The sequence below is a fragment of the Vulpes vulpes genome, chromosome X (assembly GCF_048418805.1).
Source record: "Vulpes vulpes isolate BD-2025 chromosome X, VulVul3, whole genome shotgun sequence".
NCBI classification, from domain to species: Eukaryota; Metazoa; Chordata; class Mammalia; order Carnivora; family Canidae; genus Vulpes; species Vulpes vulpes.
The window spans coordinates 56,909,957-56,934,670 of NC_132796.1; the positions used below are offsets into that span (position 1 = coordinate 56,909,957).

The window sequence follows — 24,714 nt, forward strand, 5'->3', positions numbered from 1 at the left end:
CAAATAATTTGTGGACATATTTTAAGACTACCATGAATTGCAAACATGATGTTCTTATAGGACAGCATTCCGAGCAAGAAGTTGGGAGCAGGGGCAAAAAACTACCTTGCTCCTATAGCTCCTCTCTCTTTTATCAGAGAACAAAGTCCTTCCCAGAAAGTGTCAGCTGACTTATTTTTTTAAGTAGGCTCCACTGCTCAACATGGGGCTTGAATTCACAACCTGAGATCAACAGTCATGTGTTCAGATTTAAAAAAAAAAAAAAAAAGAGTCATGTGTCCTAACCACTGAACCTTCCAAACACCACTGACTTTTTGTATGTCATTTGCCTAAATTCAGTAAATGCCCATTCCTGGACCAACTCATGACAAAGGGGAATGGGATTGCCAAGCTTAGTTTAGGTAAATTGTGATTCATCTCTTGAGGTTTTGAGATAAACCTACCTTCCCTGAGTACTTGTCTTGGGCCCAATAATCAAATCAGGTTTCTGTTAGCAAGGAAGATGGTGGCTGGGGAATGGCTGTTGGGTAGGCAACAGTGACTTCAAAAATGGATTCTCATTGCTTTTAAGATAAAAGTTGCATCTTTTTCATGGTTATAAGGCCCAAAGGATCTGGTCCCTGCTTACCTTACCTTGTCAGTATAATTTTATTTTTTTTCCAGATTTTTAAAAAATTCTAATTTGTTAACATATAGTGTAATATTGGATTCAGGGGTAGAATTCAGTGATTCATCACTTACATATATGACAAGAAAGCTATTGACACAGGTAAACTGAAGGACTCCATAAGAATCTGCTCTTGCTCCTTTTCCTGCTTCTATTCTTGTTAGGCCCTGCACTCCCACCTACTTTACACATGGCCTGTAGTGCAAATAGCAGATATCCTCCTTGTAAAAGACTGGGAGTTAATGATTTCTCTAGAATAGATAACATCTGAAGAAAGGAGAGTGAAAGGAGGACGCTATCATATGCATATTCCAGACCACTGGTGCTAGACATCTAGATGCTAAGGCCCTCTGGCTCCAAGGAATAACACCTAGTCTTTGTTCTAACAGGTTCCTGGATGCCTGAGGGGACACGTATACCAGACAGTCAGCCTCAGTAAACCCCCCCAGGCCCCAAACAAGAAGAAGACACGCTTCTTTCCTTTCCAAGTCTTCCAGATGCTTCATCTGAATCTGCTTTGTCTTTATCTTCAATAAATTCTGCTCTCACTTCCTGCTGGCTCACATTTGACTTCTATCCTGAGTGAAGCCAAGGACACTCTTGGTTGGTCCTGCAGGACTCTGTCTGGGTCCTAGGACTGGTCTGTAGGCGTCGTTATATCTCGTCTTTCTTTTCTCGGGGACCCCAAATCATGCTTACAATTCCAGCCAACTCTACAAACATGTGGGACATGGAGTAACTATTTCCCGGCAATGATGTCTGTATTACAGTATAGTTACATGTATGGACTCTACATCTGGACTGCCTAGGTTTGGGTCCACCATTTAGAAAAATCTGAAATCTTAAGCTAGTCACTAAACCTCTTTTTGCATCATTTACTTCATCTGTAAAATGAGGAAGGCAATACCTACTTCCGAGTTTTGTGGCCATTACTAGTTAATATATGAAAAATGCTATTTGTTTGCCATTAGCATTGTGTCAAAATCAGAACAATTACATTGAACTTTTTATTATAAAAAAGGGGGATCTAGGAGGGACCTGGGCTTTTCCCGAATTCTGATCGGTCTCAGTTATCAAGGGCAATTAGCAGCCTTACTTTAGAATTCCATTTTGGGGAGCCAGGAAACCAGATTAGTTTTCCAAAGGGAAGTGCCATTTGCATCTATCCCGGTGGGGCTGCCAAGAATTCCCTGGGGTGGGAGGCGGCGCTTCTCTGGCCGTAGTGGATTTTGCTGGGCGTTGCAGCTGCTCTGGGCTTGGCAGCGGCAGGGACCTAGGCGGAGGCCTTGGGCCTCTCACTCCCTCCTCATCCGCCCGGAGGCACCACCCAGTTCCCTTCTCCTCCCCCAGACAACTTCGTGGACCGACTCCAGCTCCCGCCCTCAAGTCACAAAGGTCTTGGGCAGCTTGCTACGTGCCAGACGTGACAAATGAAAACCGCACGTCTCACCAGTGTCCTCGCAGACAGACAGTGCCTCGGAGCAATGGCAGGATGCTGGTGCCTTTCGGTCGCGTCCAATAGCGCTGCGCGCTGAGGAAGGGGCGGGGCGGGAGGTGGGGCAGGGTGGCCCGGGCCGCTCTCTACATTCCGCACGAGGTTGTAGCGCACGCAGGCTGCTTTCTTCTCCGCTGTTTAAGCTCTCAGCCTCGCAACCCTTCTATTGCCAAGATGTCGCTTTCTAACAAGCTGACTCTGGACAAGCTCGACGTGAAGGGCAAGCGGGTCGTCATGAGGTAATTATACACATCTGCTCTTGCTCCCTCAAGGGCTTGGCCGCAGCCTCTTTGGCCAGAGCCAAGTTGCTTTCTCCCCTGCCCAAAGTTGCTTTTAGTTGTTGGCTCGGCCCCATGGGTTCTAGGCCTGCAGAATGAGGCTTCCCACCATTGTGGCTGAGGCTTTGCCCCAGTTTTATGGTTTTTGATCTCATTTGCCTCAGCGCAGAAAGGGAGCCGTTTTTGCCCTTTGGAAGTGGATCCACCAAAGAAGGGCTCAATTCCGGGACCAGTTTTGCCCTCTTTCCTATTCCTGAATGCACTTACGTCGCCTCCAGCGCCCAGCAGGCGAGGTGGGACCTAATGCTTAGCTTGCAAATCCCTAGGCCCCAAAAAAGGGACCTTGAAAGGTCATTTGGTTTCCCTTCCCCCACCGCCCTAGATCATCCCAGATAAATGAGAAAAGGCACACATTTCAAAGGCCCCTGCACAAAAGGGTAATTTCCCCAGAAGATGTTGACTTAGATGTTCAGGAGTAGAACCTCCTAAAACATTGGGGATGGGAGGATGAGGACGGGTGGGGCACACTGAAGGAGGCCCTGCAGAGCTTATGTAACAGGCCTCTGCATGACAATGTCAGACTACAGGCCATAGGGGTTTTCATCAGAATTGTGACACATGCTGGGTAATGGTAGAGCAGGGTGTGGGTGCTCATTCTTGCTGTTCTCCAACCTCACCTCTCAGATGGCTAGAGAAGCAGGATATTAGAAGTGAGGATGGCTATCTATCCATGGACTTTGGGGTCTTCTACTTTGCACCTGTGGATCCGTGGTCACTTACCCACATGACTTCTCCCTTATATGCCAAAACTAGTAGTATGGTGTATGGAGCTTTTATATTTATCCTTTTTGTAATGTCTGATATATTTGCAATTCAGGAGCAAAGTGCAGGACAGTAAGGTATGTAACTCATGGAATGACTGTTGATATACCTTGATATAGGATCCAAGGGTGGTGCGTTCCACATCATAGGGCTTGCCTTGATAACCCTTTGCAGCCCTGTCCTTTTTGGGACGTGATTGATTGATCGACAGGCATGTGAATGGTGTGATCCAGCCCCTTTTCCAATTTGGGCTGGTTCAAGTGAGGGCATATTTTAGATATTAACAGACACATAAAGCAGTAGGTAAGCTCCCTTTACCCAAGGCTTAAACATAGGAGGGCACGCTGAATTTCAGTACTCTGGGTACCATAAAAGTAAATGCAGCTCTACTCTTTTCTCTAATTTCATTATGGCCACTATTAGTTTGCAAGTGGCCTTCTCTGCCTTGTGGAAATAGAAGAACTCAGTAGCCAAGAGAAACACCTGGTTGTCTACATTTTCCCAAATGACCTAGGCATTTGCAATCTGGGACAAAGGATTCAAAGCCATCCTAGTATTAGAAAAGGGCCCTTCCTATTCTTTAGGTGGTCTTAAGAGAGAGTATAGATTCTACGAAAAACAGTAGTCCTGGCAGTGGACTTTGGCATGCAGCTAGATTTTATTTCCTCCCATCTTCACTGGGCTCAAGGCTGACTGACCTTTCCAAATACATAACACTAGCCAAAAGACCAGGGGTGGAGCATCATGCTGGTCACCTTCCTACAATTGCCATTTTGGGGTTTATCTTCTCCTGGAAACTGATTTGAGTAATTAACTGGGCTGCCCAGGAGTGGGACTTGAGGTGCCTATCTTTCCTCCCTCTGGACGGAACATGAAACGACTTGCTGTCCAAGGGCTCAAAGTTTCATTTAACACAGATTAGCCCTGAACCTTAAAATGATTGGCTAGTCCTGTTTTGCTGATAGAAAATTACCTGTCCAAGGTCACTGAACTAGCAAATTGGTGGCTAGCTAGGCCTAGAATTTGGGTCTCTTTGGTTGCTAACCAGATCCTCTAAATATGCAACATTGTAAACAAAGACAGGCTGCAAAAAGACTGCTGAAGGTTGAGATCAGTATCTGACCACCCCCCCCCCCCAATCTGGATAAATTGTGCTTATTTTGCCTGTGGACAGGAAGTTACTTTGTTCCTTGATTATTAATGTATCTCTTTTGAATACATTTTGCAGGACTTTTTGGAAGAGCCTAGTCAGCTATGCCTTGTCAGCTCAAATTTCTTTTTGTTTCAATGCCTTTACATGGTGGTTGCTGGCAGTGTTTCAGAAATGGGGCCTCCCTAGTAGTGGTTGCTTCACTGGCCTCCTCTCTTTGTCCTACAAAAGAAAACTGATGTTAGCCTGTTAGCTGAGTCTGTGGCTCCTGCTTTGAATTGCCAAGGGAAACAGGCTGATTTGCTGAGGGAACTTTAGAAAGCCAGAAACCTCTGACTGGATAATTACCAGGTTCTACCTCCATTTTTTTTTTTTTTAAGGATTCCAGTTGACTTTACAGCCTTTTGAGTAATCTCCCCGCTTGTATTTGCAGTATCATTTCCGGTCTTCCCCTCACATATTGCCAGTTTTATGGGGACTTGTGAAGCACTTCCCTTTTGCTTGCTCCCTCCACCCCTGTTTTGTTTTAAACCTCACTGTTTTTCTCTAACCTGTTCTAACTTGTTAAACAACAGCTCTGATGTAGTGGAAAATATGGAGAGGAAAAACTGAGCAGAGAAAAAGTCTTAAAGACACTCATAATTCCCCAGTTTTCTAGTTGGGCAGCGACACAAGGGTGGGCATGGTACTTTTGAGAGCTTTTAATGGGACTGGGCCTGGACCCCTGAGATGTCAGGTGACAGACTTGATATTCTTATTTTGACTAACTATTTTTTTTACATTTTATTTCAAAATAATTACAGATTCACAGGAAGTTGCAAAGTTAGTACAGAGAAGTCTTTGTTCGCCCAATTTCCCCCAAAAGATACATCTTACAAAATTACTGTACAATATTTAAAGTAGGAAGTTGACTTTGGAATAATGTGTATAGTTCTGTGCTATGTTATCATGAGTATAGATCTGTGTAACTCCCACCACAAGTTACAAAACTGTTCTGTTTGATTACTACAAAGACCTTCTTCATTCTACCTCTTCAGAGTCCTGGCACCCTAACTCACTCCTCCATTCCAGCCCCTGGTAACTACTGATCTGTTTCTTGCCCCTAAAATTTTGTCATTTCAAAAATGTTACATAACTAGAATCACAGTATATAATCTTTTGGGATTGGCTTTTTTTTCCATTCAGCTTAATACCTTTGACTTATCCAAGTTGTTGCATGCATCAGTAGTTCATTCTTTATATTGTTGAGTAGTCCTTTATGGTATGGATGTTGCACAGTGTGTTTAGCCATTCACTCATTGAAAGACATCTAGTTTATTTCCAGTTTGGGGTACTCTAAATAAAGCTGCTGTGAACATTGAATAGTCCTGCACAAGTCTTTCTATGGATATATGCTATCATTTCTCTTAGGTAAACATTGAGAGTAAATCACTGGGTCATATATTGAATTCCTAGACTGGTTTCCAAAGCAGGTACACTACTTTATATTCCTACCAGCAGTATGAGTGATCAGTTTTTCTGCATCTTCAGCAGTATTTGGTATTGTCATTATTTTTTATTTCAGCCATTCTGATAGGTGTGTAATGATACCTGAGTTCATGCCTGAAGCTAAGCTCATGAGTGTTTCTGGAAAGTGGAAAAGGAAGGGGTGCATATTTTACATAGACTGGAAGAAATGGAATGTGTAGGCAAGAGCAGTTAAGGGGTTAGAGTCCTCAGAAAGGGGAAGCTAAAAAGCAAAGCTGTTCTTGAGAGTCTAGGAGGTGATGAAGGGGAGTAAACCACAGGCAGAGAGACATCCAGTTCTCATCAGTAAGCTGTGTCATAGCAGCTGGGATAGATGACACAGAGTCTTGAATATTTTAGCCCAAAGAATTTCCTTCCTGTACTGGCTTGGGAGTAGGGTGGCTTGTGTTCAGCCTGTTGCCATTAGCCCTTTTGACCATGGGCCTTTCTGGGAAGCTTCGAGAGGGAAAATGACACAGGTAATGGGATACTCTGTCCTCTTCAGAATGTACTTTTAAAGCTGGCAGGAGCCTTGTTCGGGATATTTAGAGAAGATGCTTAGAATCAGAATCAAGTAACCTGAAACTGAATAGAATATATTTCTTCAGAGGCATACTGCTTTTATTTTTGAATATTTAATTAAAATGTTTGAATATAGAATTATTTCCTCAACCCACATTTGGAAAGGCTGTGAGGTTTTTGATGAGGTAGGGGTTGGAGTATAGTCCTAGGGGATATAGGACATTTATTTTTTAATTATTTATTTATTTATTTATTTATTTATTTATTTATTTATTTATTTTTCCTAAGGATTTTTTAAGTGTCTGCTAGGCCTCAAGCATGGTAGCAGTCTTTTTGACTAGGTCATATCTTCCCTGTAGTCCCTTAGCATGTGACGCTAGCTGCTTTTGTAATGGTTGATCTGCCTTTTAAAACACAAATTAGATTTTGGAGAAGCATTAACATATATCATAATAGCTGCCATTTGTATGGCACTTACTGTGTAGCAGGTACTCTTCTAAGCCCTTTACAAATCAACACTAACTCATTTAATTCTCACAATAACTGTGAGATAGATGTCATCCCCATTCTGCAGATGAGAAAGAAAGCATTTAAACAGGATCTTGGCAGGCAACATTTAGACCTAACAACTAGCTATCACACATTGTTGTTTTCAGTCAGATTGAAATAGGCTGAGGTTCCAATGAGTTCAGAAGTTCAACCAGAGGTAAGGAAAAGAATTACTGGTTCTTAAAAAATGATGGAGTAATCTGGTAGGTAAAAAAGGAGAGACAGCAGTAAAATATTTGCTTGTGTCATCATGATCACTTCTCTTATAATTGCCTGTTTGTTAGGTAGGCAGGATCACGTGTTCTACTCTTTCCTTTCAGTTTTCATGAAAGAAGCTATCTTATTTTTATTGTCTGTATTTTGCTTGAAGAGTACTGTGTGAACTTGGTCTTGGACGGTGAGTTTTTTCTGATCATGAGGCTCCAGACTTTCTCCAGAAGGAATGATGCTCTGTTGATTTGTTTTATTTTCCAGTCATTTTTTTTCTTTTGAGTGATTTCAGTGAGCTTCACTAGGACCCAGAAACAGTATCAAAGGAATCAGAATCAAAATGTGTTCCTTAATTACCCCTTATCCATCCAGCTGCCATTATTAGTTACTATCATGGCTAGGTCCACATAAAAATCTTTTTATATTCCCCAAATGAATGAGACCATATAATGTTTGTCCTTCTCCGATGGACTTACTTCACTCAGCATAATACCCTCCAGCTCTATCCATGTCGAAGCAAATGGTGGGTATTTTCCATTTCTAATGGCTGAGTAATATTCCATTGTATACATATACCACATCTTCTTTATCCATTCATCTGTCGATGGACACCGAGGCTCCTTCCACAGTTTGGCTATTGTGGACATTGCTGCTATAAACATTGGGGTGCAGGTGTCCCGGCGTTTCACTGCATCTGTATTTTGGGGTAAATCCCCAACAGTGTAATTGCTGGTCGTGGTCTCATTCATTTGGGGAATATAAAAAATAGTGAAAGGAAATAAAGGGGAAAGGAGAGAAAATGAGTGAAAATATCAGTGAAGATGACAGAACATGAGAGACTCCTAACTCTGGGAAATGAACAAGGGGTAGTGGAAAGGGAGGTGGGCGGGGGGTTGGGGTGACTGGGTGACAGGCACTGAGGGGGGCACTTGGTGGGATGAGCACTGGGTGATATGCTGTATGTTGGCAAATTGAACTCCAGTAAAAAAAATCTTTTTAGATGGAACTGGTTTTAGCTTCCCAGGTCTTCAGGGCTAGTTCTTAATGATGTTAGTTAGGTTTGTTTATATTTTTAAAATTTTCTCTAAAGTATGAAAAACATACCTAAAAGGACACAAATCATAGGCTCAAGGAATTATCACAAAACAAACACATTTCTGTAATCACCCAGGTCAAGAAACACACGACAACCCCAGAAGGACTCTCTGATGTCCTATCCCCAGTCACTAGTCCCCCACCCCATGGCTAACCACTATCTTGACCTCTAATACCACTGATTATTTTTTTTTTTACCACTGATTATTTTTAAGGTGGATTTTGGACTCCCACCTTATTTGACTGGTTCATTAAAAGTACTTCTACTGGGACGCCTGGGTGGCTCAGCGTTTGAGTGTCTGCCTTTGGCTCAGGGCATGGTCCCACGGTCCTGGGATCAAGTCCCACATGGGGCTCCCTGCATGGAGCCTGTTCCTCCCTCTGCCTAAGTCTCTGCCTCTCTCTGTGTCTCTCATGAATAAATAAATAAAATTTTTAAAAAAGTGCTTCTACTAATCTTTGAGAGAATCTGAAACTTTGTTTCTTTTTAGAGTGGACTTCAATGTTCCTATGAAGAACAACCAGATAACAAACAACCAGAGGTAAGGTCTCTGCTAAACCTTGAGTTTTGTTTACGATGTGTATGTCTGTGGGTGTATAGGATGAATGGTTTTCCTTTCTTACTGCAGAACTGTGGTGACTTAAGCCGTATGTTTTTGGTTTTCCACAAACTCACTATCTGGTCTGCTTTCTTACGAGAATGTAGAAATTTTAAAAAGTCATCTTAACAAAGTGATTTTTTTCTCCCCATTTTTTGAAAATTTGAAGAATTTAGGGTTATGCATTTTTAAAGAATATCAAAGCTGAAGGTTACTTTGCTTCCCTTGTAAAAATGAAGAACTGTGCAAGAGGATTTTTTAATACTAGTAATTTTTAAGCTTACATGTATTTTTACAAGCCCCTATTCAAGATGGCCCAGATAAAATCAGTTTTTAAGAATTTTGATGTAAGGGAAAAGATTTCAGAAGTAATATTTTCTGTTAGTTAAGGCTGTTCTAAATACCTTGGCTTCAAAATCAGAAGCCACAATTTTAAGTGATAGTACTACTTTTGCTTTGGACTAGGTTGTAAAGAAGGTTTAACTTTGAATTTCAGATGAGGGGTTTGAGCTGGAGAGGTATGCTTTCCAATAATCTAGAGCAGTGTTGTCTAAAAGAAATTGTAATATGAGCCACATAGAATTTAAAATTTTCTAGTTGTTAAAAAGATAAAAAGAACTGAGTGAACTTAATTTTAAGTAGTATATTTTACTTAATCCAGTAAGATCAAAATAATCATTTCAATATGTAATCAATAAAAAATTAATCAAAGGGGCATTTAACTTTTTTGGTATTAAATCTTCTAGGCCCAGAACTTTTTCAGATATTGGCCCCAGGGTAGAGTCTGGCATTTTTACCAAGTACATCCTGCTGCACCATACTGGAAGGTCTTTGTTTTGTACAAGGCAGTGCCGATCCTTCTTGATTTTCATTATTTTTTGCAGCACACAGCAGAAAAGACTGGAAATATGCCTATTAAGGTGTTTTATGAATTAAAAGCAGAGAAGCAAAAAAATAAATAAATAAAAGCAGAGAAGCGGGTCTGAGCACATTTTTCCATTTTCAGAAATCCATGGACATAACAAAAGGAAGCATTAGAAATAATAGAACTTGCTGAAAAGGGATAGGCCTGAAGAATAATTTGGTTTCTTTGGGCAAACTTCAGACCTGATGAAGGTTTCTTCTTAATTTGGTATTAGTGAGTTATTGTATATGTCAAATAGCATAAGATACTTTAGAAAGATAACTTGGTTTTTTATTATTCCATTCTCTGCTGATCTGTCACCTTATCAGAGACTCCTGACAACCCTATCTAAAATCCCCTTTACCACTATTCCTCAGTCATTCTTCTTTCTCTACCTTTATTTTTTCCATACCCTTATTACCACCTGATACACACACACACAAACACACACACATACTCATATGTGTACACACATATATAGGTTTATTGTTTCTCCCTCCATTAGAATTTCACTTCTATGAGAGCAGAGACAGGTTTTTTTTAAGATTTATTTATTTATTCATGAGAGACAGAGAAAGAGAGAGGCAGAGACATAGGCAGAGGGAGAAGCAGGCACCTTGCAGGGTGCCCGATGTGGGACTTGATCCCGGATCCTGGGATCATGCCCTGAGCTGAAGGCAGACGCTCAACTGCTGAGCCACCCAGGCATTCCAAGACTGTTTTATTTTTTATTTATTTTTTATTTTATTTTTTTAAGACTGTTTTATTTAGCGTTGTATTCTCAGAGTTGGGAAAGGTACCTGGCATAATAAGAAGCAGTCAATAAATATATGTTGAGTTGATGAATGATTTTCCTTATTATCAATTTTAATTTTTTAAAGACCGGCAAAAATGGAAAGTTAGTATCAAGTTCATAACAAAAATTTGACATGTTTAAAGGAAGTTTAATAATTTTTTGGTTAAACTATAATGTAGATAATATGACCTTTAAACTATGTTCTAGGGCAGCCCAGGTGGCTCAGCATGCTCAGGTTTAGTGCCGCCTTTAGCCCAGGGCCTGATCTGGAGACTTGGCATTGAGTCCCACGTCAGGCTCCCTGCATGGAGCCTGCTTCTCCCTCTGCCTTTGTCTCTGCCTCTCTTTCTCTCTCTCGGTATCTCTCATGAATTAATAAATAAAATTTAAAAAACCTATGTTCTATATAATGAATTTATTTTTTCCTACAAAAAATGTGCCTTAGGATCAATAAGGTACAAAAATGTTACTACATATTTTTAAGTTTTTCCTAAATTTCCTTTAATGGTCTCAAGATTTGGGAATTTTCAATTTCTTCCTCAGTCTTACAAGAGGATGTTTCAGGGATTCCCCAAGACACCCACATATTTGGTGATTCACTAAAAGGACTCATGGGATTTAGCATATAGTTCTCATCGCTAAAGTTTATTATTACAGCAAGAGGATGCCTGACAAGATCAGCAAGGGAAAAAGACAACACAAAATCTGGAATCCATGCATGGGCTCCAGTGCTCTCCCTCCAGTAGTGTAAACTGCAGTAGTTGTATGCATTGTTTTTGCCCAGAGAAGCCCATAAGAGATTTGGCTCCCAAGATTTTTACTGGCTCATATGAGTACCCTCTGCCTAGCAACCAACAAAATTCCAGACTATTAGAGGAAAGCAGATGTTCAGCGTAAATCACATAGTTTGTACAGTCTAGGAGCAGTGTCAGTTGGAATGGCCTGTGTCAGAGAACTGAGGGACCACTTTGGAAGCCAGGTTCTCAGACATTGGCCAAGGGCCAACCTTGCAAGCAAGTCCTTCTAAACATAGCAGCTTCAGTCCTGCTAGGGTAACTCTTTTCTTTATAAGGAGCAAAACACGATTGGATTGAATAATCCTAGGTGGAAGGTTGGCATCATAATGGACTTCTTCCCCTGAACATGAACCTGAGGACCATCACTGAGTTGCCCACAATAGATTTGAAGGAGTTTAGAGACAAAAGGGTCTTTATGTTTTACAAGGCCATAAGTAAAATTAGTTCCCACTAATTCCTAACCTTGATCTACTTGCTGTCTCTTTTTGGTTGCAGAATCAAGGCTGCCATCCCAAGTATCAAATTCTGCTTGGACAATGGAGCCAAGTCAGTTGTTCTTATGAGCCATCTGGGCCGGCCTGATGGTGTCCCCATGCCAGACAAGTATTCTTTGGGGCCAGTTGCTGTAGAACTTAAGTCTCTGCTGGGCAAGTAAGTGCCAGATTCTGAAGCTGGTGGACTCTGTGACAGGAGATGTTGTGAAGCATGTTGTTACTGGTTCTTTCAGACTGCTCAAGTATCTCCATCTACTGCTTTCCCCAGGGATGTTTTATTCTTAAAGGACTGTGTGGGCCAAGAAGTGGAGAAAGCTTGTGCTGACCCAGCTGCTGGGTCTGTCATCCTGCTGGAGAACCTTCGCTTTCATGTGGAGGAAGAAGGGAAGGGAAAAGATGCTTCTGGGAATAAGGTAGGACTTGTGACTTTTACATTATTAGAGGTGAGGAGGACAGAGTCTGTAAGAGGCTGAAGAATAGAGGTAGTTTGTGTTTATTTTTTCCTTAGACACCTTTATACTAAAAGTATAACAAAATACACACACACACACACACACACACACATATGTGCCTTATCTTGCCTTTGGCATAGTCTTGATGCAGAGGTAGGAATCAAGTATTGCTCTCACATTTGGTGCCCTTTTGTATATATATGCATAGCTTGATGAATTAGGTCAAGGAATAGAATATTGGCTAGCATCCCAGAAGCCCTACTCATGCTTAAGTGTTTTGTAATATCTTTGAAAAATAAGTGAATACCATTTGGATATGAGTATTCAGTGGACATGCCTTTGCAATTGTTTCTTTGTTACCCACTTGGCCTATGATAGATGGGAATTCTTTTTCTGACAGTGTGTGATAATCCTATTAAAGGGTAGGCTATGATTTCCAAGAGCTGAGAGCAGACATTCACAGGCAGTTGTGTGTGTGTCCATGCTATACCAGGTGTTCCTCCAGCAGAGCCAGTTAGATTGTTTTGTCAAGGCTGAACAGTTGTTCTAAGCAACAAACCCTAGTCTGTTATGGAGGGACAGTAATATTATTTAGAAGGGGAATTAACTTAATGGTTGACCCTGGTACTCTTAAAACTGTAGATGAAATGTGATATAATTGGGATTTTCATATAAAAGAATTATATGAGTAGAAAACGTACTTTCCTAAGTCAAGTGGAAAGGGGGACTATATGGGAAAATTGATTGTAGTTGGGTAAATGATGGTCATGATGGTATTGCCTTGGATTTAAGACATTTTTTTATGAAGTGTAAAGCATTTTTTTGAATTCTCTTTAAGATAAGGAAGTGCAGGTATTGTCATCATTTCGTAAAGAAATGTAAGTCTCAGAAAGGCAGTCATTTTACTGAAATTAGAGGCAGTGGTGCTGTTGCTTGGCTTTATATATAGCTCAGTCCATTAGATCAAATTTTATCTATAATGGGCCAGACAATAAATATTTTAGGCTTTGTAGGCCATACAGTCCAAACTGTAGATGGTCTCTGTTGGAACGCCTAAACTTTTGCTATTGTCCTGCAAAAGTGAACATAGAAAAAAAACCACTCAAAACAAATAAAAAAGAGCAACCATAGATAATCTACAAAATAGATTACTGTGACTTGACAACCAGAATTCAAATATTAAATGACAAAACTGGCTCTTTGAGGATGATTTAGAATTTGCCTATTGGTAACCTATTGGTAGAGTGAAGCTGAAGTTATCCTTTAGAACTTTCCACTCTTAAGGTTTTAGTGTCTTGGGGGAAGAAGATTCTCTAGATTCTCTAAGGCTAGTATCTCAGTCTCCTGTTGTACTTCTGGTGTTTCCTTTTTTTTTTTTTTTTTTTTTTTGAGAAAGTATATTTTATTTTGATTTTGATGAATACAGACAAATGAGGCCTCCCAAAATGTGTTTCTGTTATATTACCACTAGCAGTATAAGAGGGCCTTTTCCCCATATTTCATATTGCCAGTGTTTAATATTTTTCATGTATAGCACTCCCCCAAATGGTATGTCACTGTGGTTTTAATTTGCATTTCTTTCATCTAGTATTTACACACCTGCTAATATAGACAGAAATATCTGTGTGTGTGTGTGTGTGTGTGCATGTGCATGTGTGTGTGTGAAGGAGTGGGAGGAAAGAATGGAAGGGAGCATGTGAGGTTCAGAGGCTAGGTCTGGAAGTAGTACCTCACATTTATTTGTTCATCTACATTTCTTTTTTTAATTCTTTTTATTTTTAAAATAAATTTATTTTTTATTGCTGTTCAATTTGCCAACATATAGAATAACACCCAGTGCTCATCCCATCAAGTGCCTCTTTCAGTGCCTGTCACCCAGTCACCCCCACCCCCGCCCACCTCCCCTAGTTCGTTTCCCAGAGTTAGGATTCCCTCATGTTCTGTCTCCCTCCCTGATATTTCCCACTCATTTTTTTCTACTTCTGGTGTTTCTTAAGGTCACTTGAGTACCTGCTTTCAAGCAGTTTCTTTTCTTAGCACCTCAGGGCCTAGTTTTGCCTTATCTTGCCTTTGGCATAGTCTTGGTACAGTAGAAGGAGTCAAGTAATGATCTCAAATTTGGTGCCCTTTTAGAGTGAAACTCACTTGCACAGATTCTAGGACTTAGAAATGGTAGCAAACTGAGGCAAAACTTATTCAGGAAATGATGAACTAACAGTGCTAGTCTATGACTTTTTTAGTTAATTAACTTTACATTTAGTATCCAGTGACTTTTGATGCATGAAATTTCAAGAGCCAGTAATAAGTTCAAAATTTTAAAAAAAGGACATAAGGTTTTTCCTTTTCCCAGTGTGCTCACATTAGTTTTTGAGGAACATTTTCTTCTAGTTATTGACAGATCTGAATGAAAAAAACGCTATGAAATGAAAAATGGGTTCAGATTATTACTTTCTATAGTGCCTTTTTCATAAAGAGCTTCAATTTGCTCCCTTTTTCCTTAGAAAATTCTTAGGGGTTATCATGCCTTTTTAATAGATGGGGAAGATTTCGGGGACAGAGATCACTTGCCAAGCGTTACACAGCAAATTAGTGTTAGAGTTGGGCCTAGAATCCAGGTGTCCTGCCATTTGGGCAGTATTTTCATTACTACACAGATTATCTTCCAGTCACTAGTGGCAGATGATATTCCATTCCAGAAAGACTTTGTGGGTTCTGTAGTTGTTTTACTTTTAGTATTAGTTCCCCTGCATTCTTTGGGTCATTAGAGGAAAGCCCCTGTTCTTTGTGGCAGTCTCCTTCACCTTGAAACAGGAGGATGTGAGTGGGTGTTGACTAAAATGAACGAACACCTGTCCTGAACTGTGTATTCTTCTGTGCCGTGTCCCCCTGTGCATCTCTGCTTGGCTTATTTCTGGAGATTCTTTGTTCATCCTGCCATCCTACTTTATGTTTTGTTGGGGGGGATCCTGAATAATAAGCTGATATGTTACTTAAGTCAAAGCCATAATGTTTTACTTCTACTTTTTGTTTCTTTTTTGTAGAAGGGTATTTCTTGTTTTCTTAGAGGCCTAACTTCTAGGAAAGGTTATATGGAATACTCTCTTTTAATATATGTAAAATGCTTCTGAGGTCCTTTTCTGTGTTATGTTTCCTGCTTTCTCTGTTCCAGCTTCATGAAGAAGGTGTGTGAGGGCCTCTTTTCCTTTCCCATAGAAAGGCCTTGGTAGGGATCTCTGGGTGGCGCAGCGGTTTGGCGCCTGCCTTTGGCCCAGGGCGCGATCCGGGAGACCCGAGATCGAGTCCCACGTCAGGCTCCCGGTGCATGGAGCCTGCTTCTCCCTCTGCCTGTGTCTCTGCCTCTCTCTCTCTCTCTCTCTCTCTCTCTGTGACTATCATAAATAAATAAAAAAAATTAAAAAAAAAAAAAAAAAGAAAGGCCTTGGTAGCTAGAAGCTTGAGTCAGGTATAATTCCAACTTTTGCAAGGAGAATATGTTAAAATGAGGATATGAGTCAAGATAAGGAAAGGAAAAGATAATCAGAATCTTATTTTAGGAGTTTGGGAGAGGCCAGTGGGTGGGATATGATTAGCCTCCTGTGATTAGAGGTTAAGCCATGGTTTAGGAATCTTAAATTTGCAATTTGAGGCAAGATGAAGGAGAGCAGAACGCAGAAGTGACCAAAAGACCTGGAATATTGGAAGATTTTTTTTTCTGAGAGACACAGAGAGAGAGGCAGAGACATAGGCAGAGGGAGAAGCAGGTTCCCTACAGGGGAACCTGATGCCAGACTCGATGCCAGGATCCCCAGGGTCATGGTCTGAGCCGAAGGCAGACGCTCAACCACTGAGGCACCCACACACCTCAAGACGTGGAATATTTGGAAGAAGAAATAGATTCTGTTGTTAGCTGTGAAAATTGCTGTCCTGCCAACTCCGGGTCTTTAGAGATATTCAAGAGGACTCTTGGTATGAAATGTTTTTACAATTGTCTTTGGAGCCATCAACATTTTCTGTGTTTTTTTTCTCCATTTTTTTTTCCTTGTAGGTTAAAGCTGAGTCAGCCAAAATAGAAGCCTTCCGAGCTTCACTTTCCAAGCTAGGAGATGTCTATGTCAATGATGCTTTTGGCACTGCTCACCGAGCCCACAGGTACCAAGAGTCTTTTGATGTTGAGCTAGGAGCAGTATTCCTCTATTTACTCAAGCAGCCCAAGTTCTGGGTTGTTTTTGGAGAATTCTGTATTATATAGAATGATGAATTGGGATCCCTGGGTGGCGCAGCAGTTTGGCGCCTGCCTTTGGCCCAGGGCGCGATCCTGGAGACCCGGGATCGAATCCCACATCCGGGCTCCCGGTGCATGGAGCCTGCTTCTCCCTCTGCCTATCTCTCTCTGCCTCTCTCTCTCTCTATGTGACTATCATAAAATTAAAAAAAAAAAAAGAATGATGAATTATATGAAACATCATCCTCTCAGCTTCTATCTCTAATTGGAGCTGCCAGTTAGACTGTGATTCTTTTTGAGTATGCTTGGTCCTTATTTTTTTGAGGAAATAAAAGTAAAATGTGTTGAGAATTGTGGAGCTTTTTGTCAAGCTTTGGGAAGAGATTGCTCTTAGGATACTTCAGGTAGAGTCCTTCCTTTGTTAACATTGTAGCATCAGAATCTTGTCATTAGGAAGCAAGTTGAGGAATCTTCTCCTGTTGTCATCAATTGGCTGATTGTTTAATATAGACTTGAAGACTATTAATTGGGTATCTTAAATTCTACTTAAGATTGTTGCTTTTTACTTGTTCCCCTTGTCCCTACTTATTTATTTATTTATTTATTTATGTCCCTACTCTTTTAGTCAAAAACCTCATCTTATACCTGTTTTTGTTGCAGTTTACGGATGAAAACTGTGGTCTCCTGGAATCTCAGAAGTGAAAGTATTTCAGTGATGAGATGACTTTTGGGAGAATTGGTAAGGATTTACCAAAATTTAAATGTCTCTGGTCTTTTCTAGCTCCATGGTGGGAGTCAGTCTGCCACAGAAGGCCGGAGGTTTCTTGATGAAGAAGGAGCTGAACTACTTTGCCAAGGCCTTGGAATGCCCAGAGCGACCCTTCCTGGCCATCCTGGGCGGGTATGAAGGACTCTTAAGATCATGCTCTAGTGTATTTGCATGGTAGTAGCCTATGACTTGGGTGGTTTATTATAGTCAGAAAGCATAATCAAACTGAGTAAGTGAGATTTTATTTCTTTTAAGATTTTATTTATTTATTCTTGAGAGACACAGATAGGCAGGGACATAGGTAAAGGGAGAAGCAGGTTCCCTACAGGGAACCTGATGTGGGACTTAATCCCAGATCTTGAGCCAAAGGCAGACACTCAACCATTGAGCCACCCAGATGCCCAATGAAGATAATTTAATAAAGGGACTATCTATAAATGTGTGGGTAGGGTTCAGGGATACAAGAGTCCCTTGATGCAGTCCATGCAGGTCAGCCTCCTGGGACAAAACAGGGACAAGAAGGATAGTAAGTGGTTTTGGAAGGAATAATGGGAAAGATTCACCATAGGTGCTTACCTAAATTTTTGAAGCACTTGAGCCTTTCACATACATAAAGTCTGGCAAGAGTTACTATGAACATCTCCTCACATGTATTTAATATATCATTTAGAGCTTATTTCTCCAGATTATATATCTTTTTATATTTTTTCCTGTGGGTAAGTGTACCATGTGGATAACGGTACTCTAATGGCTTAGAGTAGAAATTTGAGAATTGCGGGTTAAGAACCCAGGAAGATAAATTTTAGAGTGGGGACAGGGACCTTAGTACTGCTTGGATAAGAGAACTTCTTGTCACTTGGCCTGGCTATCTAGGTAGCACCCTCTTTATGGCTGAATGCCACTGACCCTTCTATAATTATGTTTTTTTTTTCCCATGGGATTGAACACACTCAGCATTTTCCTATGATAGCTGACTCTGGAGATGGGTGTCAATTTCAGGTAGCATAGTTGTTCTTCAGACTTCATGAGTCCAGTTTCAGGGTTCTAAAAATAATTAGGCAGGTACAGGTTGTTATCTGTATTCTAGAAGCATTACTCCTCTTGTGTACTATGTAATAAGGTCACACTCATCTTCTATGGAGATGAGGATTTGAGCTGCTTTTTGTTTTCCATTCTTCTTGTAGATCTGGAGTATGGAAGTAAGTACCACTTAGTGATTATGATTAGGTTTTAGGCTCAGCCTGAAATAGCTGTTTTAGAGAAGTTGATGTAGAGGTTATTTTTTATTTTATTTTATTTTTTTTGCCAATCCTTTCTTCCAGTGTAGTCTTCTTAGACCTTTAACAGTTTTGGGGGAAATTTTACATTTTATTAAGTCATTACTGTGGAAACACTGAAGCATGTACAGAAGTTGAGAGAACAGTATAAGCCCCCACATACCTAAACCCTGTTTGAATAATTACTGACATTTTTGTCAGGAGTACTTTATTTATTCATGAGACACACACACACACACACAGAGAGAGAGAGAGAGAGAGAGAGAGAGGCAGAGACATAGGCAGAGGTAGAAGCAGGCTCCACGCAGGAAGCCGGGTGTGGGACTTGATCCTGGGACTCCAGGATCACGCCCTGGGCCAAAGGCAGGCGCTAAACCGCTGAGCCACCCAGGCATCCCTATTAGGAGTATTTTTTAAAAGATTTTTATTTATTCATGAAAGACACACACACACAGAGAGAGAGTGGCAGAGACACAGGCAGAGGGAGAAGCAGGCTCCATGCAGGGAGCCTGACATGGGTCTCAATCCTGGGACTCCAGGATCACGCCCTGGGCCAAAGGCAGGCGCTAAACTGCTGAGCCACCCAGGGATCCCTATCAGGAGTATTTTTAAGCAAGTGTTAGACATATAATTTCACTTAGTAGTTCTGTATGTATCTCATAACTGATAAAGAGCTTCTTTTTAAATAACCATCATGTTATATCTAACACAATTTAACAATTTTGTTAGTGTCATCTAACATTTAGCCTGTACTCAGAAGTTCTTTGTCATCTCAGAAATGTCTTTTCATAGTTGGCTTGGTTGAATAAGGATCCAGATGAAGTTCATGCATTGTATTTGGTTGTTAGGCATTTTCTATTCTGTAATAGTCCCCCTTTTCTTATTTTCATTCCATTGATTTGTTGAAGAAGCAGGGCATGTGAGCTGTAGAATGTCTATCCCACATTTTTTTAAAAGATTTATTTATTTATTAGAGCATGAGTATGTGCATAGGCAAGAGGGTCAGAAGGAGAGAGGGAGAGATCTGAAGCAGACTGTGCTGAGTGTGGAGCCCAACACTGGACTTGATCTCATGACCCTGAGATCATGACCTGAGCCAAAACCAAGACTACTTAACTGACTGCCACCCAGGCACCCTGAGTTGTGGGACAGTTTTGAGTGGGCTCAGGGATCCCATGATTAGCAGTCTTGCTCAGGTATAATTATCTGTCTTGACTGTGGTTTCTGTGTGGAGAGTAGGGGCAAAATAGATGTATTTGGGTCTCATGGTTTCTTTAGACAATAGTAGGTCTTCTAAGTCCTTTTTGTCTAGGATTGCACCTCTAAGAGATTTTCTTAGAAACAGATGGGCCTTTTGGTTGAAGAAACATGGGGCAAAGTTAGCCAGTATGTTTTTTTCTTCCAAGTTTTTATTTAAAATTATTTTCTTCTAAGTTTTTATTTAAATTCCAGTTAGCTAACATACAGTGTAATATTAGTTTCAGGTGTAGGATTTAATGATTCATCACTTACATGCAACACCCAGTTCTCATCATGTGTGCCCTCCTTCATACCCATCACTCAATCTATCCCCTTACCCACTTCCCTTCTAGCAACCCTCATTTGTTCTTTGTAGTTAAGAGTCTGTTTTATGGTTTGTCTCTCTTTTTCCCCCCATGTTCATTTGTTTTTCTTAAATTCCACATATACGTGAAATCATATAGTATTTATCTTTATCTGATTTATTTCATTTAGCATAGTACTTTCTAGCTCTATCCACATGATTGCAAATGGCAAGATTTCATACTTTTTATGGCTAAGTAATATTCCACTGTGTGTGTACACACTCACACACACATATACATACTCTACAACTTTATCCATTCATCAGTCAGTGGACATTGGGCTCTTTCCATAATTTGGCTATTGTTGATAATGTGGCTATAAATATTGGGGTGCATGTATCCCTTTGAATCAGTATTTTTGTGTACTTTGGGTAAATACCTAGTAGTACAATTGCCGGATCATAGGGTAGTTCTATTTTTAACTTTTTGAGGAACTTCCATACTATTTTCCTGTGTAGTTAGCCAATACTTTTGTAACTTGTGGGATATTTCTCTGTTCCTATGCCTTGATATAAAAACTCAGGCACTATGTAATATCACTTCCTTAGTCCATCATTTGTTCTTTTGGTGATGATTATTGATTGCTTTCCCTCCTAGAGCTAAAGTTGCAGACAAGATCCAGCTGATCAGTAATATGCTGGACAAAGTCAATGAGATGATTATTGGTGGTGGAATGGCTTTTACCTTCCTGAAGGTGCTCAACAACATGGAGGTAGGAAACCAATGCCAAGTGGATGTGAAATGGCTCTCCATGAGAAATATCAGGTTATGTAAATTTAAAAAGAAAGTCAGCTTCTGATGTGAGCCCTCAAAACTCCTATTCTTACTTATTTTGGAAAGTTGGTATCTTTTGTTTTGGAATTTTTCCTTTATACTGTGTTGTATCTTATTCCTGTCTCCTTTGTGAGGTAATCATGTTCTTAGTATAGAGGCTGATCTTTATCTTGGCTCCCTTGTATAGATTGGCACTTCTCTGTTTGATGAGGAGGGAGCCAAGATCGTCAAAGACCTGATGTCCAAAGCTGAGAAGAATGGTGTGAAAATTACCTTGCCAGTTGACTTTGTCACTGCTGAAAAGTTTGATGAGCATGCCAAGACTGGCCAAGCCACTGTGGCTTCTGGCATACCTGCTGGCTGGATGGTGAGTCACTTTGGGTGGGTTGGTAGTACAAGTGAACAAAAACATTTTTATTTCATTCATTCTTTCATTCAACCAACCAGCAAGGATTTTAAAAGAATCTCTACAGGAGATCTCTGTCAGAGAGGGCTCCAGATGTAGCATTGAGGCCTTCTTCAAGAGGGAATCTGAGGGGGAAAAGCATGATTGCCTCTGTCTTCATCAGTAATGTGGGGGCAAAACCATTTTTTGTTTCTTTTATTTAATGTTTGTTAAGTACTTAACTATGTGCTGGGGTTGGTGCTATGTACTTTAATGATTTGGGCTGTTCTGGATTATGTTGTTACCTAGAAAGCTGTATAAGAACTCTAATGAAAACCTTAAGATAGCAGAAATATGCTGATTATAAACAGGGAAAAAATGTATGTGTATAATAAAGACTAAATATTTGGCTGCAATGTCATCTACATACTGTCGTTTTAATAGCTGTATAAAACTGTCATGTTGATATACTAGTTTGCTTATTTTCCTCTTATTAAGCATGTGGGCATTATTTTGTTCAGTGTTTCTCAAAGTGTGGTTCCAAGAAGAGCATCAGCAGCATTTTGGAACTTAAAAAACATAGGTTTCTGGGCCCTATCCCAGTCTTACTGAATTGGAAACTGGGTGTTGGACCCAGCAATTTTTTGCTACAACAAGCCCTTCTGGTGATTCTGACACATGCCAAAGTTTGAGAACCACTGAGTCTAGATAATTGTTTCTCAACCTTGGCACTGTTGATGTCTCAGATAGTTGTTGTGGGGAGCCGTCCTCCACATTGTAGGATGTTGAGCAGCATTCCTGACTCTGTCTCCTATATGTCAGTAGAACTTGAACTCCCTCCTCAAATTGTGACAACCACCATATCCCCAGACATTGCTACGGGACCCTTGGGGAGGGGTAGAATTAACCCTAGGTAAAAACTACTGACTTAGTTCTTCACAGTCATAAATAGTGTGGTTAAAAATGTTTTAATCTGAGGTTTTCCCTTCCATTTATCATTCATAACGGACATGAGCAGGTTTATAATTTTAAGGACTGAGGGATATTTTTTGGTTCTACAAGAAACTCTAGTGTTCAACCTTGAGTTCAGGTCTTGGTGGACGTGGTGATTACTCCTCTAAGAAGCTTTTCTTGGTAGCTCATCTTCTTTTTTAACTCTGCCCCTTAGGGCTTGGACTGTGGTCCTGAGAGCAGCAAGAAATATGCTGAGGCAGTTGCTCGGGCTAAGCAGATCGTGTGGAATGGACCTGTGGGTGTATTTGAATGGGAAGCTTTTGCCCAAGGAACCAAAGCCCTCATGGATGAGGTGGTGAAAGCCACTGCTAGGGGCTGCATCACCATCATAGGTAAAGGGTCCTTTACAAAGTTAATGCCAGTGTAATCTGGCAGAATTCTGATCAGAGGAAAGTTGAAGGGAGATAATCAACTTTTATTGGGTTTCTTGGTGCCAGATGAATCTTAAGAGCTGAACGGATGTACAATTCATGGAGGGCCTTCTTAATGAGATGGAGTTGGGGATTCATCATCTACCTTTTGGGCTTAAGAGCATACTGTCTTGGGATGCTTGGGTGGTTCAATTGTTGAGCCTCTACCTTCAGCTCAGGGCATGGTTCTGGAATCCCAGGATCAAGTCCTACATCGGGGTCCCCTTGAGAAGGCTGCTTCTCCTTCTGCCTATGTCTCTGCCTCTCTCTCTGTCTCTCATGAATAAATAAATACAATCTTTAAAAAAGAGAGCATATTGTCTTATAGTTTGGTGCCAGTCCTTTTTAATTTTTTCTTTTCTCTCCTTTTAACTTTGCTTTCATTCAACAGGTGGTGGAGACACTGCCACTTGCTGCGCCAAATGGAACACAGAGGATAAAGTCAGCCATGTGAGCACTGGGGGTGGTGCGAGTTTAGAACTCTTGGAAGGTGAGATTCTTCCTGTTATTTGACTTGTTGGGGGAAAGGTTGGGGTGATGCAGTGACAGATGGGTAGAATGGAGTGGAGATAGTATGTGGTATTATCATTAGTGTTCATTATTATCTGGGCAGTACAAATGGAGGAACTTAAGATAATTTTCTTGGCATCAATTTTGTGGGGGAGGGGCAGAGAGGAAGACTTATTCCAGAGAGGTTATACTCAAGTAGACCTGGGACCCAAGATGTAAAAGTCACCCAAGTCTTGGTCATATATCCTAAGGAAGAGCAGACATATTATAGGGATGTATTATTGGGAAGATAGGCGTATCTGGCTCAGTGGGTCTTACAGTAATGCTGTCTATGTGTGCTCTCTCAAAAACAGGTAAAGTCCTTCCTGGGGTGGATGCTCTCAGCAGTGTTTAGTACTTTCCTGCCTTTTGGTTCCTGTGCACAGCCCCTAAGTCAACCTAGCACTTGCTGCATCTCTCCTTGGCATTAGCTAAAATCTTCCCTCATGTCAAGATTCAGCTAGTGGCCAAGAGATGCAGTACCAGGAACCCTTAAACAGGCGCACAGCATCTCAGCTCCTCTTTACTGCACCCTGGATTTGCCTACATTCTTCAGGATCCCATTTGAATTTCTTAGTGACTAAACCATTGTGCATTCTAGAGTGCATATATTTATATTTTGCCTGTTAGAAGAAAATGAGCTGTGTTGGCTTCTCTTTTTGAAGTAGCTTATTCTGATTATAGCTGTGTCATTGTTTCACTACTCAGCATGGAAATAAGATGAAATTCCAATTGTAGGTAGGTAGGGAGACAAAGTTGGTGATCTATTAAATCAATAAAAGTATCCACTGAAACGGATTTTTTTCCCTGTTATACTTTGTCAGGGTGAGAACAGAATCTCGAGAAATCTGTCAAATCAGCTACATTCTGAATGCAAGAAATGGGACAGCATTGGTGGGGGTGGTAGGGGAGATTAGATAAACGTCTACTCTTTTACTGAGGTCCTACTTTATGGCACATAATGTGACATGTGCTTTATTTTAGGTTTTATTTTTATCTGTTACACATGACCATAGTTTAAAAAGTTCAGGCTTACAACAACAAAATATAGGCTTCAGCCCATTCCTCCCATTTGTGATTCCCATTCCTCAGAGATGACTGCTTTTTACCTCTTAGCATTTTCGGGTTTTTACCTCCATGTTCCTAAGTAACATACTTTTAATTTCTTGATTTTTATAAAAAGCTATTTATTACTTTAACACGGGAAGATTTAGCTCTCTTACAGCCTCTGTTCCACATATACTTGCCCTTCTTCATTTGCCCAGTATAGTCTTATTACAATCTTAGATTAGATCAATAGTGTATATTGTGATTAAAAGTATTCACAGCTGAGCTATGTTGTATGCTATGATTGTGTTATGTACCTTTTTATTT

At 40.6% G+C, this 24,714-nt stretch overlaps 1 protein-coding gene across 1 annotated transcript; it reads left to right on the top strand.

Annotated features, from left to right (window-relative positions):
- The first annotated feature begins 1,886 nt into the window (after positions 1-1,886).
- Positions 1,887-24,138, top strand: PGK1 (phosphoglycerate kinase 1). Its single transcript, XM_025985011.2, has 11 exons — positions 1,887-2,401; positions 8,786-8,836; positions 11,886-12,041; positions 12,153-12,297; positions 16,382-16,485; positions 17,340-17,459; positions 20,806-20,920; positions 21,170-21,349; positions 22,536-22,713; positions 23,183-23,281; positions 23,655-24,138. The coding sequence occupies exons 1-11, from the start codon at positions 2,337-2,339 to the stop codon at positions 23,693-23,695; spliced, it is 1,254 nt and encodes a 417-aa protein (XP_025840796.1). The 5' UTR covers positions 1,887-2,336; the 3' UTR covers positions 23,696-24,138.
- Positions 24,139-24,714: the final 576 nt, after the last annotated feature.